General features: G+C 43.3%; 1 protein-coding gene across 9 annotated transcripts in view; it reads right to left on the reverse strand.

Annotated features, from left to right (window-relative positions):
• Window positions 1–14,532, reverse strand: part of SYNE2 (spectrin repeat containing nuclear envelope protein 2) — a 1,823,309-nt gene that overhangs the window by 827,727 nt on the left and 981,050 nt on the right. For all 9 annotated transcript variants that reach the window (XM_069207355.1, XM_069207357.1, XM_069207362.1 and 6 more), the window contains one exon: window positions 13,037–13,181. In XM_069207355.1, coding sequence (XP_069063456.1) covers window positions 13,037–13,181 — 145 coding nt within the window. The remainder of the gene's footprint in view (window positions 1–13,036; window positions 13,182–14,532) is intronic.

A 14,532-nucleotide genomic window follows, 5' to 3' on the forward strand; every position in this document is an offset into this window, starting at 1 on the left:
TGACTGCGAATGCGGTCGCAAACCAACTCGCAGTTACCATCCACTTGAAGTGGATGGTAACACATTCGCAAAAGGGAAGGGGTCTCCATGGGACCCCTTCCCCTTTGTGAATGCCACAAAAAAAAAAAAACAGAGTACTCTGAAAAAACCATACTGCCTACTCTGAAAAAAACAAAACTAAATGATTTCGGAAGTTTTTCGTTTTGCAGCTCGTTTTCCTTTAAGGAAAACGGGCGGCAAAAAGAAAAAAAAATGCTTTATTTAAAAGCAGTCACAGACATGGTGGTCTGCTGTCTCCAGCAGGCCACCATTCCTGTGAGTGCTTTGACTCGCTATGGTGTCGCAAACTGCGACCCACCTCATTAATATTCATGAGGTGGGTCTTTGCGACCCCATAACGAGTCGCAGAAGGTGTTTTGCGAGTTGCAAATTGCGAGTCGCTGTAACTCGCAATTTGCAACTCGCAAAATATTTTTTTGCTACATCTGGCCCTTAGTTCCAAAAAAGACTGCTACAGAAAGCCTCTGTAATATTAAAGACTCATGGATTAAGAATTTCTGTTGAGCAATTTATCTATCCCTTTTGTGTGTGAGTACAGCATGTTTCAATCATTATGCAACATACAGCATCATTAGTTCCATCAGTTAAGGGCTGTGTACAATGAGGCCTGGAACTTGCCAGGAGTAAAAACTGTGCAACTATAAAACAACTTCTACCCCACCAGGGCCCTAAACAATTGGGCTAGGGAATTTAACCACCTGACTAACTATTCTAGAAAAGAGTGACTCTGTTGAATTTTTGGATAATTGATTGTACACAAGCTTTCTTATTTAGTGACATACACATGTTATACCGGGGACTATTGTTCAGCTGCAGTACTGAGTAGAAGTACCATAGCTCATGCTGAATGGACTCGTCACTATCATGGGTGGTTAGCCATGAGTAGCAGCTCCAAATCTTTGCTTGTCATTTGGTACACCTGGCACTGCTCTTGCTATCTCATATCTCAGGGTTCATGTAAGTGGCGACAGGAGCAAAAAGTAACCATGGCTGTAATAGCCACATTTACAGGAGACTGTTCAGGAGTAAATGCTGGGGTAATAAATTAACCTTCTTCTATCATCATTGATAAATTGTGCTTGATATCATTAGTATTAATATACATGGAAGGTAGCTCAATGACTAGATTATCCACAGCTGGAACCAAGTGGTAACCTGAAGATCCTGAAGATCACATGGTTAAATCCCAGCAAGGCAGGGTCAAACTTATCCCTCAGACTATTGTTAAACTGAGTACCCAGGGTGTGTGTGTTGCCACATCTTTACCCCCGACATTTTTGTGAATCAATGGCCGTGGCTACTTTCTCTAAAGATTTGCCACTTCAGTTCCTCAATTACTTAAACTACATTGTCTGTTGGGAATCCTACCACTTCATTCAAATAAATACATTGCTGTCTAATAACAATAACGAATTCATCTTTTTGAAGTCACATCATTAAGTGTCTTATTTATTATTCTTGATTATTAAAGCATCCTAGGCCACTGATAAAAATCTAGTAATAAGAATAGCTCCAGATAGGGTCAGCTCTAAGCCCTTGTTGCTTGAAAGATAATGGTTATTCTCCAACATTCTGGATATAACCTGCCCTCCCATTTTCAATAACTAAGGTTGTACCTTCATGCAGGCTGAGAGTGTTTGCTACTAAGGAGTTGATCTATTTCTATGATAGTTTGTTATTACTATGTACAGTTATATACACAATGTTTCCAAAAAGACTGCTCTTGGGAACTTTGGGCCACATGTAGCAAAGTCCGATTCGCAAAATCGGATGCAGTACGGTGTCTCAGACACCGACTGCGAGTCGCTATGGGGTCGCAAAGACCCACCTCATTAATATTAATGAGGTGGGTCGCATTTTGCGACACCATAGCGAGTCCCTGCACTCACAGGGATGGTGGCCTGCTGAAGTCAGCAGACCTCCATGTCTGTGACTGCTTTTTAAATAAAGCAGTTTTTTATTTTATTTTGCAGCCCGTTTTCCTTAAAGGAAAACGAGTTGCAAAATAAAAAAAATTAAGAAACCATTTGGTTTCGTTTTTTCAGAGTAGGCAGTGGTCCAAAAAACCTTGTGGGCAACATTCACAAAGGGGTAGGGGTCCCATGGGGACCCCTTCCCTTTTGCGAATGAGTTACCACCAGTGTGACACTGGTGGTAACTGCGAATTGCTTTGCGACCGCATTCGCGGTCACAAAGCAATTCTGCATTGCGATGCGAGTCGCAAATAGGAAGGGAACACCCCTTCCTATTTGCGAGTCGCATTCACAATTTGCGAGTTGGTACCGACTCACAAATTGTGAATGTGCATCGCAGAAGGCTGTTTGCATGGCGCAAACTGCGATTTTCGCAGTTTGCACCATGCAAACGGCTTACTACATCTGGCCCTTTGTTTCGTGGCAGTACAACTGACCAAGAATATAATAATTCAAATATTTCAAAGCTCCTCTCAGAAAGAAAAACAACCTTAGAGACACTATGGCCCTCATTACGACCCTGGCGGACGGTGCAAAAATGGCGGTAAGACCGCAAACAGGCCGGCGGTCATTACCGCCCCATTATGACATTGGCGGTTTGGCATATGCCAAACCACCAATGTCCCGCACCATCTGCCACGGCAGTAACGACCGCCAGGCCGGGGACAACGGTCTCCAGGCCGGCGGCCGGCTCTATTCCGCCGGTGGTATCAGGACCCCGCATACCGCCATGGATTTCGTGGGGTTTTCAACTGCCACGAAATCCATGGCGGTATGCACTATCAGTGCCAGGGAATTCATTCTCTGGCACTGATTGGGGTCTCCCCCTTCCCCCTCCCCAGAGTCCTAACCCAACACCCACAACCCCCTACCCCCCACAGGTAGTAGGACCCCCCTCCCCACCCCACCCTCCATAGACCCCCCCAAACATACCCCCCACACCCTCCTTCATGCACGCTCACACCACTCACACACATACACGTGCACATATATGCACACATACATACACGTAACATGTCCCCTACACACATTATACCCCCGCATACATACATGCACTCACACACCTCCTCTACACACTCACACGCACCCCCCCCATGCACGAAAACACCACACAACAACCCCCACCCCCTCTCCTAACGGATGATCACCTTATCTGTTTCGGTGATCCTCCGGGAGGGAACAGGATCCATGGGGGCTGCTCCGCCGCCAGCACCCTGTCACCAGAACACCACCACGCCGAACACTGAGTCGTATTTCGGTGGGTGGTGTTCGGATGACGTGGCGGTGACGGTGGAGCAGCCTCCACTACACCGCCGACCGCCAGTATGGCTGCTGGCGTCTCTCCATCCAAAAAAGGGCGGAGGGTCGCCAGCAGTCATAGGGGGTCATTACAACCCTGGCGGAAGGCGGAGAACCGGCGGTAAGACCTCCAACAGGCTGGCGGTCTTACTTGGTGGAATCATGACCATGGCGGTTACCGCCATGGTCATCCGCCGGTTCTCTGTTCCGCCCGCAAGGGTGGAGACGACTGCCGGGCTGGAGACCTGGGTCTCCAGCGCGGCGGCAGTCACTATACCGCCGGTGGTATTCGGACCTGGCTTACCGCCGTGGATTTCCAGCGGTTTGAACCGCCATGAAATCCATGGCGGTAAGCACTATCAGTGCCAGGGAATTCCTTCCCTGGCACTGATAGGGGTCTCCCCATCCCCCACCTCACCCAGACTCCCTCCCCTACCCCCCCCACCACCCCTGCCACCTCCCAAAGGTGGCAGGGCTCCCCTCCCCACCCCGACCCCCAACATCACTTCACCCATACCTGCACCACCTACATACTTACACGCACACACGCCGACATACATGCCTACATCCACACACACAGTCATACACGCACACCCACATTCAAACATACACGCACACATCCATACAGACATACCCACAGACATACACGCACTCATTCCCATACACATAACACTCCTGCAGGCATACACGCACTCACACCACCCCCCTCTACATACACACACGCAACACACAACACCCCGCACCCCCCTCCCCTCACGGACGATCGACTTACCTGGTCCAACGATCCTCCGGGAGGGGACGGGAGCCATGGGGGCAGCTCCGCCGACACCACACCGCCAACAGAACACCGCCACGGCGAATCACAGGACGTGATTCGCTGGGCAGTGTTCTGTTGGCGTGGCGGTGGAGGTGGAGCAACCTCCACTTCCCCGCCAGTATGGCTGTTGGCGGCTCTCCGTCCGTAAAAGGATGGCGAGCTGGACGGAGAGCTGCCAACGGTCATAATAGGCCCAGCGGCAAACCGCCACCAATGGCGGTCATGCGCACGGCAGTCTTTAAAAAAGACCGCCGATGTCAAAATGACCCCCCATTATATGGTTGGCGGAAGACCGCCAACACAGGCGGTCTTCGGCCCGGCGGAACCTCGGCGGTCTTTAAAAAAGACCGCCGAGGTTGAAATGAGGGCCTATATTTGTTACTATGTGCACCTTGTTTTATCTATATGCACCATGACATATGAAACAATGACTTACAAAATACATCTAGGCCATGCAAATATCAAATAAAATACGATAATTTTTTTTAACACTTTTAGAACTGCTAAATAATAAGTAAGCACTATGATTTTCCTAGGACTCTCACTGAAATGCTATGTGTATGAAACATTTTACAGCAGCTATGGAAATGTTTTTTGTTTGTTTTCACTCAGTGACCCTGTTTTACTCTGTTCTTAAGGAATCATGTTCTTTCTATAGATATCTTACAGGGAAAATCTTACTTACCAGTAGCATCTGATTGTTTTCCTAAAAGGTTTTGTTCTATCTTTCTATCTATATAGTACACAGGAGCTCATTTAACATCTAGAGTATGCAGAGCTCTTTCTGCTACTGGCTCTGGTTTTTGGAAGAAAACTGGCAATTCTATTGTTTGATTAATATAAACATTGTGAAATTACTTTTGGAAGGTATTTTGGAATTGTTCTTAGTACAATTTTTTCTTTATGAACTTGAAAGAAAGGTTCTTCTAAAGTTAATGCCTGAAGCTCACTGACAAGTGTAAGGGAGGTGATAGCAATTAAAAAGGCTGCTTTCTATGAAAGGAATTATAGGGGGCAGGAGTGAAGTGGCTCAAACAGTAAAGCCATGAGCCTTGTGAGTACAATGTTAAGATTCCACGATGGAGCTGGATGAATTCCTGGTGGAAGTATTCTTTTTAGTCCTTCCATAAATGCTTTGATAACTGGAATTTTAAACAAAGAAATATGTTGTCAATTTTGAAGATATGCAGCTATAGCAGATAAAAGTAAACAAATAGTTGTGTAGGCTAAATTTGCTCTATGTAAGTGTAATAAATATTGTACAATGTCTTGTACAGTAGGTTTAAGAGGGCCAACACTTTTTGCTTGGGAGTAACAAACAAAACGTTTTCATTTTGCCGCACAGCATTGTCTAGTTGTAGGTTTGCATGCTTGTTAAAGGATATCCATACATTCCTGTGGTAATTGTACCTATCCAAATTCTATGACTTCAGGAGCCATATCGCTAGGTTGAGTGATTTGGGATTTGGACCTATCTGTCCCTGTTTTTGTGTCAGAAGATCTGGTCTGTTGGAAAAAAAAATGATGAGGAACAACCGAGAGTTCCAAAAGTGTTGTGCACCCAGGTTGGCGTGCCCATGTAGGTGCCACCAAGATCATGTTGAGGGAAGATTGTTTTATCTCCCGGACTAGAAATGGTAAGAGTGGGAGAGGAGGAAAAATGTAAGCAAATATCCCTGACCAGCTCATCCATAAAGCATTGCCCTCGGAATGAGGGTGTGTGTGCCGGGAGGTGAAGTTTTGGCATTTGTTGTTTTGATATGTTGCGAACAGATCTATTTGAGGTGTTCCCCACTTTTTGAAGTATTGTTAAAGGACTTGTGGGTGGAGTTCCCACTAGTGTGTTTGTTGATGCATCCTGCTTAGTAGGTCTGCTAGGTGGTGGTCTGTTCCTGGGAGATATTGTGCCAGTGTGTGAATGTGGTGACAAATCGCCCATTTCCATATTGTTTGTGCAAGGTGGGACAGTTGATGAGATTGTGTGTCCCCGTTTTTGAAGATAGTAAATGGCAGTGATGTTGTCTGTAAGTATCAACACCAGTTTGTGTTGCAACTGTGATAGGAAGGCCTTCATTGCCAAGAATATTGCTTGTAGTTTCAGGTAATTGATATGAAGAGACCGGTGAGTATTGTTGTATATCCCCTGAATTGTTAGGTTGAGGAGATGAGCTCCCCAACTGTCGTTTGAGGCATCTGTTGTGAGAGTGATCTGAGGCACAGGGTATACAATGGGTCACCCTTCCATGAGGTTTATGGTATTCCACCAATGTAGAGAAAGATAATTTTGGCGGTCCAACAACACTAGATCTTCCATTTGACCATGTGCCTGAGACTATTGATAAGAGAGACATTGTTGAGGAGGATGCAAATGAAGTCCGGCATGAGGCACAATGGCAATACAAGATGCCATCATTCCTAACAGTTTCATAATAGTTCTTACTGTGTATGTTTGGCTCTGTTTTAGTGTTGCAATTAATGTCTGAAAAGCTTGGACCTGGATTGGGATGGGAAAGGCTATACCTAATTGTGTATTGAGATAGCTCCCAGATTGTGTTGTATCTGAAGAGGTTTCAGATGAGATTTGATGTAGTTTATAGTGAACCCTAGAGCGTGTAGGAGACAAATTGTAGTTTGAGTATGTGTTTGACACTGTGTGAATGAACTGGCTTTGATGAGCCAATCGTCCAAATAAGGGAAAACATGAATTTGTTTTCTTCTCAGATGTGCTGCAACCACTGCAAGGCATTTTGTGAACACTCTGGGAGCAGTTGTGACTCTGAATGGCAATACTTTGAATTGGTAATGTTTTTCTGCCACCACAAATCTTGGGTATTTTCGGTATGCAGGATGAATTGTAATGTGAAAGTAAGCATCCTTTACGTCTAACGCTGTCATGAAGTTGCCTAGTTGTAATAGAGGAATAACATCTTGAAGAGTGACCATATCACAATGTTCTGATAGGATGTAGTAGCTTAAGGGTCTGAGATCTAATACTGGTCTGAGAGACCCGTTGTTTTTGGGAATGAGAAAATACAGGGAGTGAACTCCTGTTCCTTGGTATTGTAATGGTACTGGTTCTATAGCTCCTTTTAGAAGAAGGGAAGGAACTTCCTCTTTGAGAAGAGTGAGATGATCGAGAGAGTTTGTGAGTACGAGGGGGTATATTTGGTGGATTGGAAATGAGCTCCAGACAATAACCATTTTGGATCATTTGAAGTACCCATTGATCTGTGGTAATTTGAGTCCACCGGTTGGGATGTAAAAAATTTTTAACCTTCACCCTACAGGAGTGGTGTGTGTTAGTAGTGTTTATGGTAAGCCATTGTTTAGTGACAGATGAGGAACCTCTAGATGTAGATGGTTTTGCTCTTCCCTTATCATTGTTTCCTCTACATGATCCTCTAAAGTAACCTTTGGTGTATTGAGAGGTGGGTTTAGTTTGATTTGTGGAATGTTCTTGAAATGATGATCTAATTCCTCTGGTAAACCCTGCATAATGAAAATCACCCTTATGTGTGCTGTCTTGTAAGGCTCCCATAGCCTTGGCAGTTTGAGTTTTTCAAGTGTGGAATTCACTTGTGGACTAAATAAATGTTTTTTATCAAAAGGCATGTTTAAAACTGCCTGCTGCACCTCCTGTTTAAAACCTGAACATCTGAGCCAGGCATCGCGCTTTATGATGACACTTATGTTAATACTGCGTGCTGCTGTATCAGCAGCATCAAGGGCACATCGAATGGAGTTATTAAAAATTGTTTGTCCCTCATTTACAATTTCTACCCCTCTTTTACAATGTTCTTCCGGTAGGTATTGTAAAAGTTCCTCCATAGCAGCCCAGTGAGCTCTGTCATATCTGGATAGTAAAGCTTGAGCATTAGCAATTCGCCAGTGATTGGCTGCTTGAGCTGCCACCCTTTTTCCAGCTGCATACATTTTTTTTTTCTTTCTTTATCAGGAGGAGGTGTGTCTCCTGTTGAATGGCTACTAGCTCTTTTGCGTGCAATAGCTGCAACAATAGAGTCTGGAGGAATTTGTGTTTTTATATATAAAGGAATAGTGGGTGCAGAGTTGTACTTTTTATCAACTTTGGGAGTGATAACCCTTTCTCTAACAGGCTCTTTAAATAAGATTTCTGAATATCGGAGCATGCCTGGAAGCATTCGAAGGAATTGACTGTCCTTATGTGTTGCACCAAGGGTGTCAAATAAAAAAAATTTCTCTATTGGATCAGTGTACATGTGTACATTGTGAAATGCTGCTGCTCTAGATATAACCTGTTGGTATGATGTTTAATCCTCAGGTAGTGAAGGTCTAGCTGGTTAAAGATCTGGATCATTTGGTGTAATAGGATCCGGATTGTACTCATCCCATGGGTCCTGTTCGTCTAATGTATCCCCTATATCTTGAGACCCACCAGGTAGTGAACTAGGTGGTGTGAACCCTGACTGAGAAGGAGATGTTGGTGGAGGAGAATGTTGTGGAGAAGTAGGTAAAGGTGGGGATGTCTGAGTATGAAAAGAAGTCTCTTCTTTGGTAGTCTTCTTTGGAGGTGTAGAGGAATCAAGACTCTCTCGAAAAGTTAATTTCCTCCATAAAGGTGGCCGGAGGTGATGTTATTATTCGCCCTGTTCCTTGTTGAATTTGAAGTTGGTGCAGCCTAGCATCCATAACTTCTAAAATAGGTTCCACCTGTGATGCAGGGGTTGTTATAGACTGTCCAGAGTTGCTGAAAGTCTTTTGTAATGTTTTCGGTTCCGAAGGTTTTTGCGGATGGAACACTTTCGGTGCTGAAATAATAGCTGACTGTTGTTTCTTTTTCGGTGCTGAAGTGGTTGCACTGAAGAACCATGTAGTTTTTGTTTTGTCAGTGCTGAAATTGGGGTGCTGGAAGTCGATGCCGAAGATTTATCTTTGACTTTTTTCGGTGCTGAGCTGGTATGCGAGGTATCCGAAAACGTTTCTCGGCTCTGACCATGGCTAGAAGGCAGTGGCGGACTGGTGACCTCTTTTGTGGTTGTTTTGTCCAATGGGAAAGGGGGCTTTTTACTTACAGTTTGTGCTGGCTGTAATGGTTGACTCTCGATGTCCGACTGCACACCAGAGTCTGAATCTTGAACGGACAATACCCTGTCCTGTTTCAAGTCTTCTTGTGCATGCTCGTCGCCGAAGCTGTCCAGTGTATCATCTGGATGTCGAGACGCCATTTCCATTCGACGAGCTCTTCGATCTCTAAGTCTCTTCTTTGACCGAAAAGAACGGCATGCATCGCAGGTCTGGTCAATGGGGTCTGGGGAAAGCACAAATTACACACCTGATGATGGTCGGTTTGTGGAAACTTTAAATGACATTGAGGGCAAAACCAAAATGGAGTACGTTCCATTAGGGCTGCATTCTTCAATACCACGTGGAAGATGTAGGCCCAAAGAGGGCCCGGGAGGGCATTTCTGTTCACGAAAGGGTCGAGAAATGCGATTCCGGGTATGGAAAAGGAACCGAAAGTTGAATTATTAAAGAAAATGCGTTCGGAAACAATACCAACAATTATAGTAGGACAGAAAGAATACCGTTTTAGACTGTTTGGAGCCAAAAACTCAGAGCACGCCTAACACAAATCCGGACCCAATGGCGGAGAAAAACAATCTAATAAATGACTTAATGCCCGTGTGCAGTATTACCGAGAGGAGGAGTCACTTAATCCTGTGACTCGAAAACTTTCTTCGAACAAAATCAAGTTGTACGACTCTGAACCCAACACTAGATGGTGAGCTTATGCACAGAATGTATATCTACTGCTACACATGCCATTGAATATATAAAAATATATTCTTAGAAAGGTTAAGAAACAATGAGTCCTCTGCCAACAAGTAAAAAACTATTCTTACAAAAGTTTAAGTCACTAGTGGGGCCTCTGCCAAGAAACAGAAACAGCATTCTAACCAAAGTGTAACAATCACTGGACAAGGATACAGTATCTGCACTGAAAGTAATTTACATGACGAACACTGTTACTCTAATCAACTGTTCTTTCTAAGTGTTCTGCATAGTATAAATACCATGGCTAGACTTAAAATAAACATGCAACTGCTGTTTGGCATTACAACAGTGTTCATGTAAACAGATATTGAGATGCCAATGCGTAAAAACTGTCAGAAGGCCCATATTTATACATTTTGACACAAACCTGTGCCAGCAGGAAGAACATGACTGTGATCCAACTCAACTGACTTTCCCTTTCTTTCTGTCCTACCACCTCCATCACTGGACCGTCTACGTGATCAGGATGCCATTGTTGGACCTGTTCCCACTCCGGTGGGCAGTGCTTCATGCACTGTTTATATCTCTGTCTGCCCCTGTTTCCTTCATCTCCTTTCCCCCTGTCTCCACCCAAAAGGCATTCGCCTCTTTTGGTGTTTTCCACATGACCTCTTGCCCAAATTAACAAATTGGACATTATGTAGCAGGCTGAAAAGAAAAGCTTGCTATTTAGAATTTGCCAGTGTTCTTTAGCATTTCCTGAAATAATTCACAATAATACAGCTGGACCTTCCCCACAGTAGGATGAGGTGCAAATTGAAGGATCTTCTTCCACAAAATTGCACTTCTCTACAAAAGTTAGAATTTGTCCATAAAGGATTTTGAAAAGGGATTTGAGGAAGGCCTTTTGTCATTTTAACTCTTTAGATCCTTGCTCCACTGCAATTTTGTATTCACAGCCAGAATTGTCATCATTCTTTAACAAGCAAGGACCTCCCCTTAGTGATGTGTGGGCTCAATCAGCTCTCTTAGAATTCTGCGGAGATAGTAGTGACTACTGAATCTTGCCATATGACCTTCACTAATGACAATCACAATTGCTATGTTGATCAGTCAATTAGGGGCACTCATTATCACAGACTTCTTCCATCTGATGATTCAGGGTATGTTAATCGTCCTCCAGGGCCAAGTTTCTAACACAAACTGGGTTTCCGGTTCCATGTAGGACACACTAATTATTCTCTCTTTTTTCCATACCACGATCAAGTGAAAAATAAACCATGGGGGAATTTAACATGTGTCTTGTTGATATTAAACAGTCACTTACTTACTCCAGACCAGCAAGCCCATCCAAGCCCTGTAGGTGGTTCGATAAAAAATGCACCAGGGCTAAGAAGGAGCTCTTGCTATCAGTCAAAAGTTCACCACGAGATAGGGATAAGGTTAAAAGGTGTAGATCAGCCTATAAAGCAGCTGTCACTAATAGAACTCTGCAGCTTAAGAATGAGTTGTGGGGCAAGCTGGTAGCAGCTAGCACACTAAAGGATAGCACCAAATTTTAGAGGGTCCTGAATAACTCCTTATATAAGGGACATCAGCTGCCAGATCAGGTGGTGTCTGTCTCAGCTCAGGCTTGGGTAAAACATTCTCAGTCCTTATGACTGTAAGGAATCGGAGCCCTCACCTCACCCCATCAGTAATACTGACAGCCTTACCATTCACTGGTAAAAAGTTAAAGAGGCAATCTCATCTTTACCCCAGGGTAAGACCCCTGGTGCCAATGGGGTCCTAAGTGATTTGTTAAAATTGCTAGTGGATCTCTGGGCCCCTGTTTTAATTCTTCACATAAATACGGACATCAGAGGTCCGCCTCCCGAGGGCTGGAAGGCTGGAGGGCAGTAATAGTCCCTATATTCCAAAAAGGAGACATACAGGATCGTGCATGTTATGGGCTGATTTCACTGACTGACTTTAAAGGGAAGATTACAGGAAAAGGGACTTTGCAAAGGCTCACTACCTGGGCTAATGAGAAGGGAATTCTCTCCGACCAACAATATGGGTTTAGACTCGGTAGTGGTACAGTTGAGCATAATTTAAATTTGCATTTCCTTATTTCAAAATCTACCAGGGCGAAAGGGAGTTCTGACCACTTTGCCTTTATGGACCTCAGCTCAGCCTTTGACTGTTTTAACAGGGATAAGCTTTGGTAGGAGCTGGGGTCCTTGGGGGTGTGTCATGCACTTTTTTGATTGATAAAATCTTAAATAACTTGAATGTCAGGCATGCCGATCATTCCAGACGACAGAAATGAAAATGAAAGGTCACTTTGTCAACCATTACTAGCAAGTAGATGAGATCCAAAACCACAAAGTGCTACGGTTTAGCGCAAACTCTGGCTCCCATAGGCATCAAGGCCAAATCTTCCAGAAAACGTCAGCTTCTTGAGTAGAAGCTGAAGGAAGCCATGACTGAAATTTGTCAGACATCTGACATAGTTCCAAAAATACCTTGGAACAAAACTATCATTTGAAATGCTAGAGAAAATGAGAAGTGTTGGTTGGACAATCTGCCCTTAATTTTATGTCAGAATGACTACATAATATAGTTTTATAACAAGTCACAAATTTGCTCATATGTCACCATTGTGCAGATTGTTTGTTTCTGGTGCGTTTTAACTTAGGGTAGGCACTCCAACTTGTTTCTGCATGCTGTGACCGGATGAGTGTAGAAATGTGAAGAGTAAGACAGATAAGCATGTAAGTGCCCATTTACCTGCTGCTATTCTTGTTTATTCTTCATACTAGTCTTCTTCAATACGGAACTCCCCCTACAGTCCATGTGGATATTGTTAATCAGAACGACCTTCCTAGTGTAGGCAGCCATGTTAGCCTTTCTTCAGGAACAACAATGGGTTGCATTTCTCATCTCTGAATCTAAATTTCACAAGACTATGACTGTGACTAAAGAGAACAAGACTTGAAGAGTACTGGAATGTAACTGGCCCATATTAGTGAATGATGAGCAACTGCTTGTTTCTTTTCATAACATAGATATTTTGCTGTAGGCCAATAAACAACATTTTTTAATTGAAATATCAATATTTTCTCAAATTAATATGACTAAAAAATCTTGCCTTGCTTCCATCCCAGTTCTGCAATGCTTCCTTGTAAGATGCTGGTGCATGAGGAATGACATTTCTGAGCGCCTTTTCCAATTCAGCTAATTGTCCACCAATCTTCTGCTTATTTTGCTGGTAACTACAGTATTTTTCAGGCCAGCTGCAAACAACAATGTTAGCCAAAATGTTATTAGTTTCAACATTGACCATACAATACACTGCTACCAACAGTGCCATACCTTAAAGTTTGTTAATCACACATTTCTCTTAGTCTTGTTTATGTCTTGTCAAATCATTCCAGTTGAAGGACTGTGTGCCATTAGTAACTCAAAATAGAGACCTTTTCAATACACCAAAAACATGATATATATATGTCTGCTGTGCAACATATATCATATATACCTCTAACACACTTGGACCGACTAGATCAATACTTGATCCAACAATGAAACCTAATACCTTTAACACACATGGGCCCACTAGATCGATACTGGATCCAACAATAAACCTAACTGGAAAATAGTGTACCTCTAACACCATGGGCTCCATTCACAAAGGTAAACTTAGACAAAAGTCTACGTTTAGAGCAAAAGTGTAAACTAAGACGAAAAGTCTAACTTTACTTGTGGCTCAGGGTACCTAGAGCTCTTGATGAACCTACAAGCCCTATATATCCCTGAAACCAGAAGAGTCCAGCAGATGTAATGGTATAATGCTTTCAAAAATATGCCATAGCAGGAATAAGTTACAGAAGAAAATGTGGAAAGAAATGGCTGGGAGGGTTTCAGCTCAATTTCAATAATTTGTTTATTTCAGTTGGAAAACCTTGCAGGATCTACCTAAATGATCCCTTGCTCAATTCAGAATTTTGTCTACTTTTCAGAAATGTTTAGCTGTCCCAGATCCACTATTGGTTTCACACCCATTTCTGTCACTAACTGGAACCACAAAAAATAGTAAAAAAGGGTATGTCCCAGTAAAATGCCAAAATTGAGTTGAAAAATGTGGTTTTCTGATTCAAGTCTGCCTGTTCCTGAAAGCTGGGAGGATGGTGACTTTAGTACCACAAACCCTTTGCTGATGCAATTTACAGGGAAAAAACACACACTTTCTTCTGCAGCCTTTTTTTCCCATTTTTCTGGAAAACAAAATAGCTGTATTTTAGCTAATTTCTTGTTCTCCTCCAGGGGAACCAACGAATTCTGGGTACCTTTACAATCCCTAGAATGTTGGAGAAAAAGGACGCACTTTTGGCTTGGATAGCTTATGTGGACAAAAAGTTATGAGGGCTAGGCGCAAACTACCCCAAATAGCCCAAAAAAGCCTTGGCACAGGAGGGCGAAAAGGCCTGCAGAGAAGTGGTTAAGGCAAATATAACAGCCACTGGAATACCAAATATAATGTAAAAATTATTTCTGCCACAGTAATACTAAAATGCTTGAATGCTTAAGGCTTAACCAGTTCATTACACATTGCTGTAAGACACTTTGGGCCTTATTATGAGTTCGGCA

Source organism: Pleurodeles waltl, chromosome 9 (assembly GCF_031143425.1).
Source record: "Pleurodeles waltl isolate 20211129_DDA chromosome 9, aPleWal1.hap1.20221129, whole genome shotgun sequence".
Taxonomy (NCBI): domain Eukaryota; kingdom Metazoa; phylum Chordata; class Amphibia; order Caudata; family Salamandridae; genus Pleurodeles; species Pleurodeles waltl.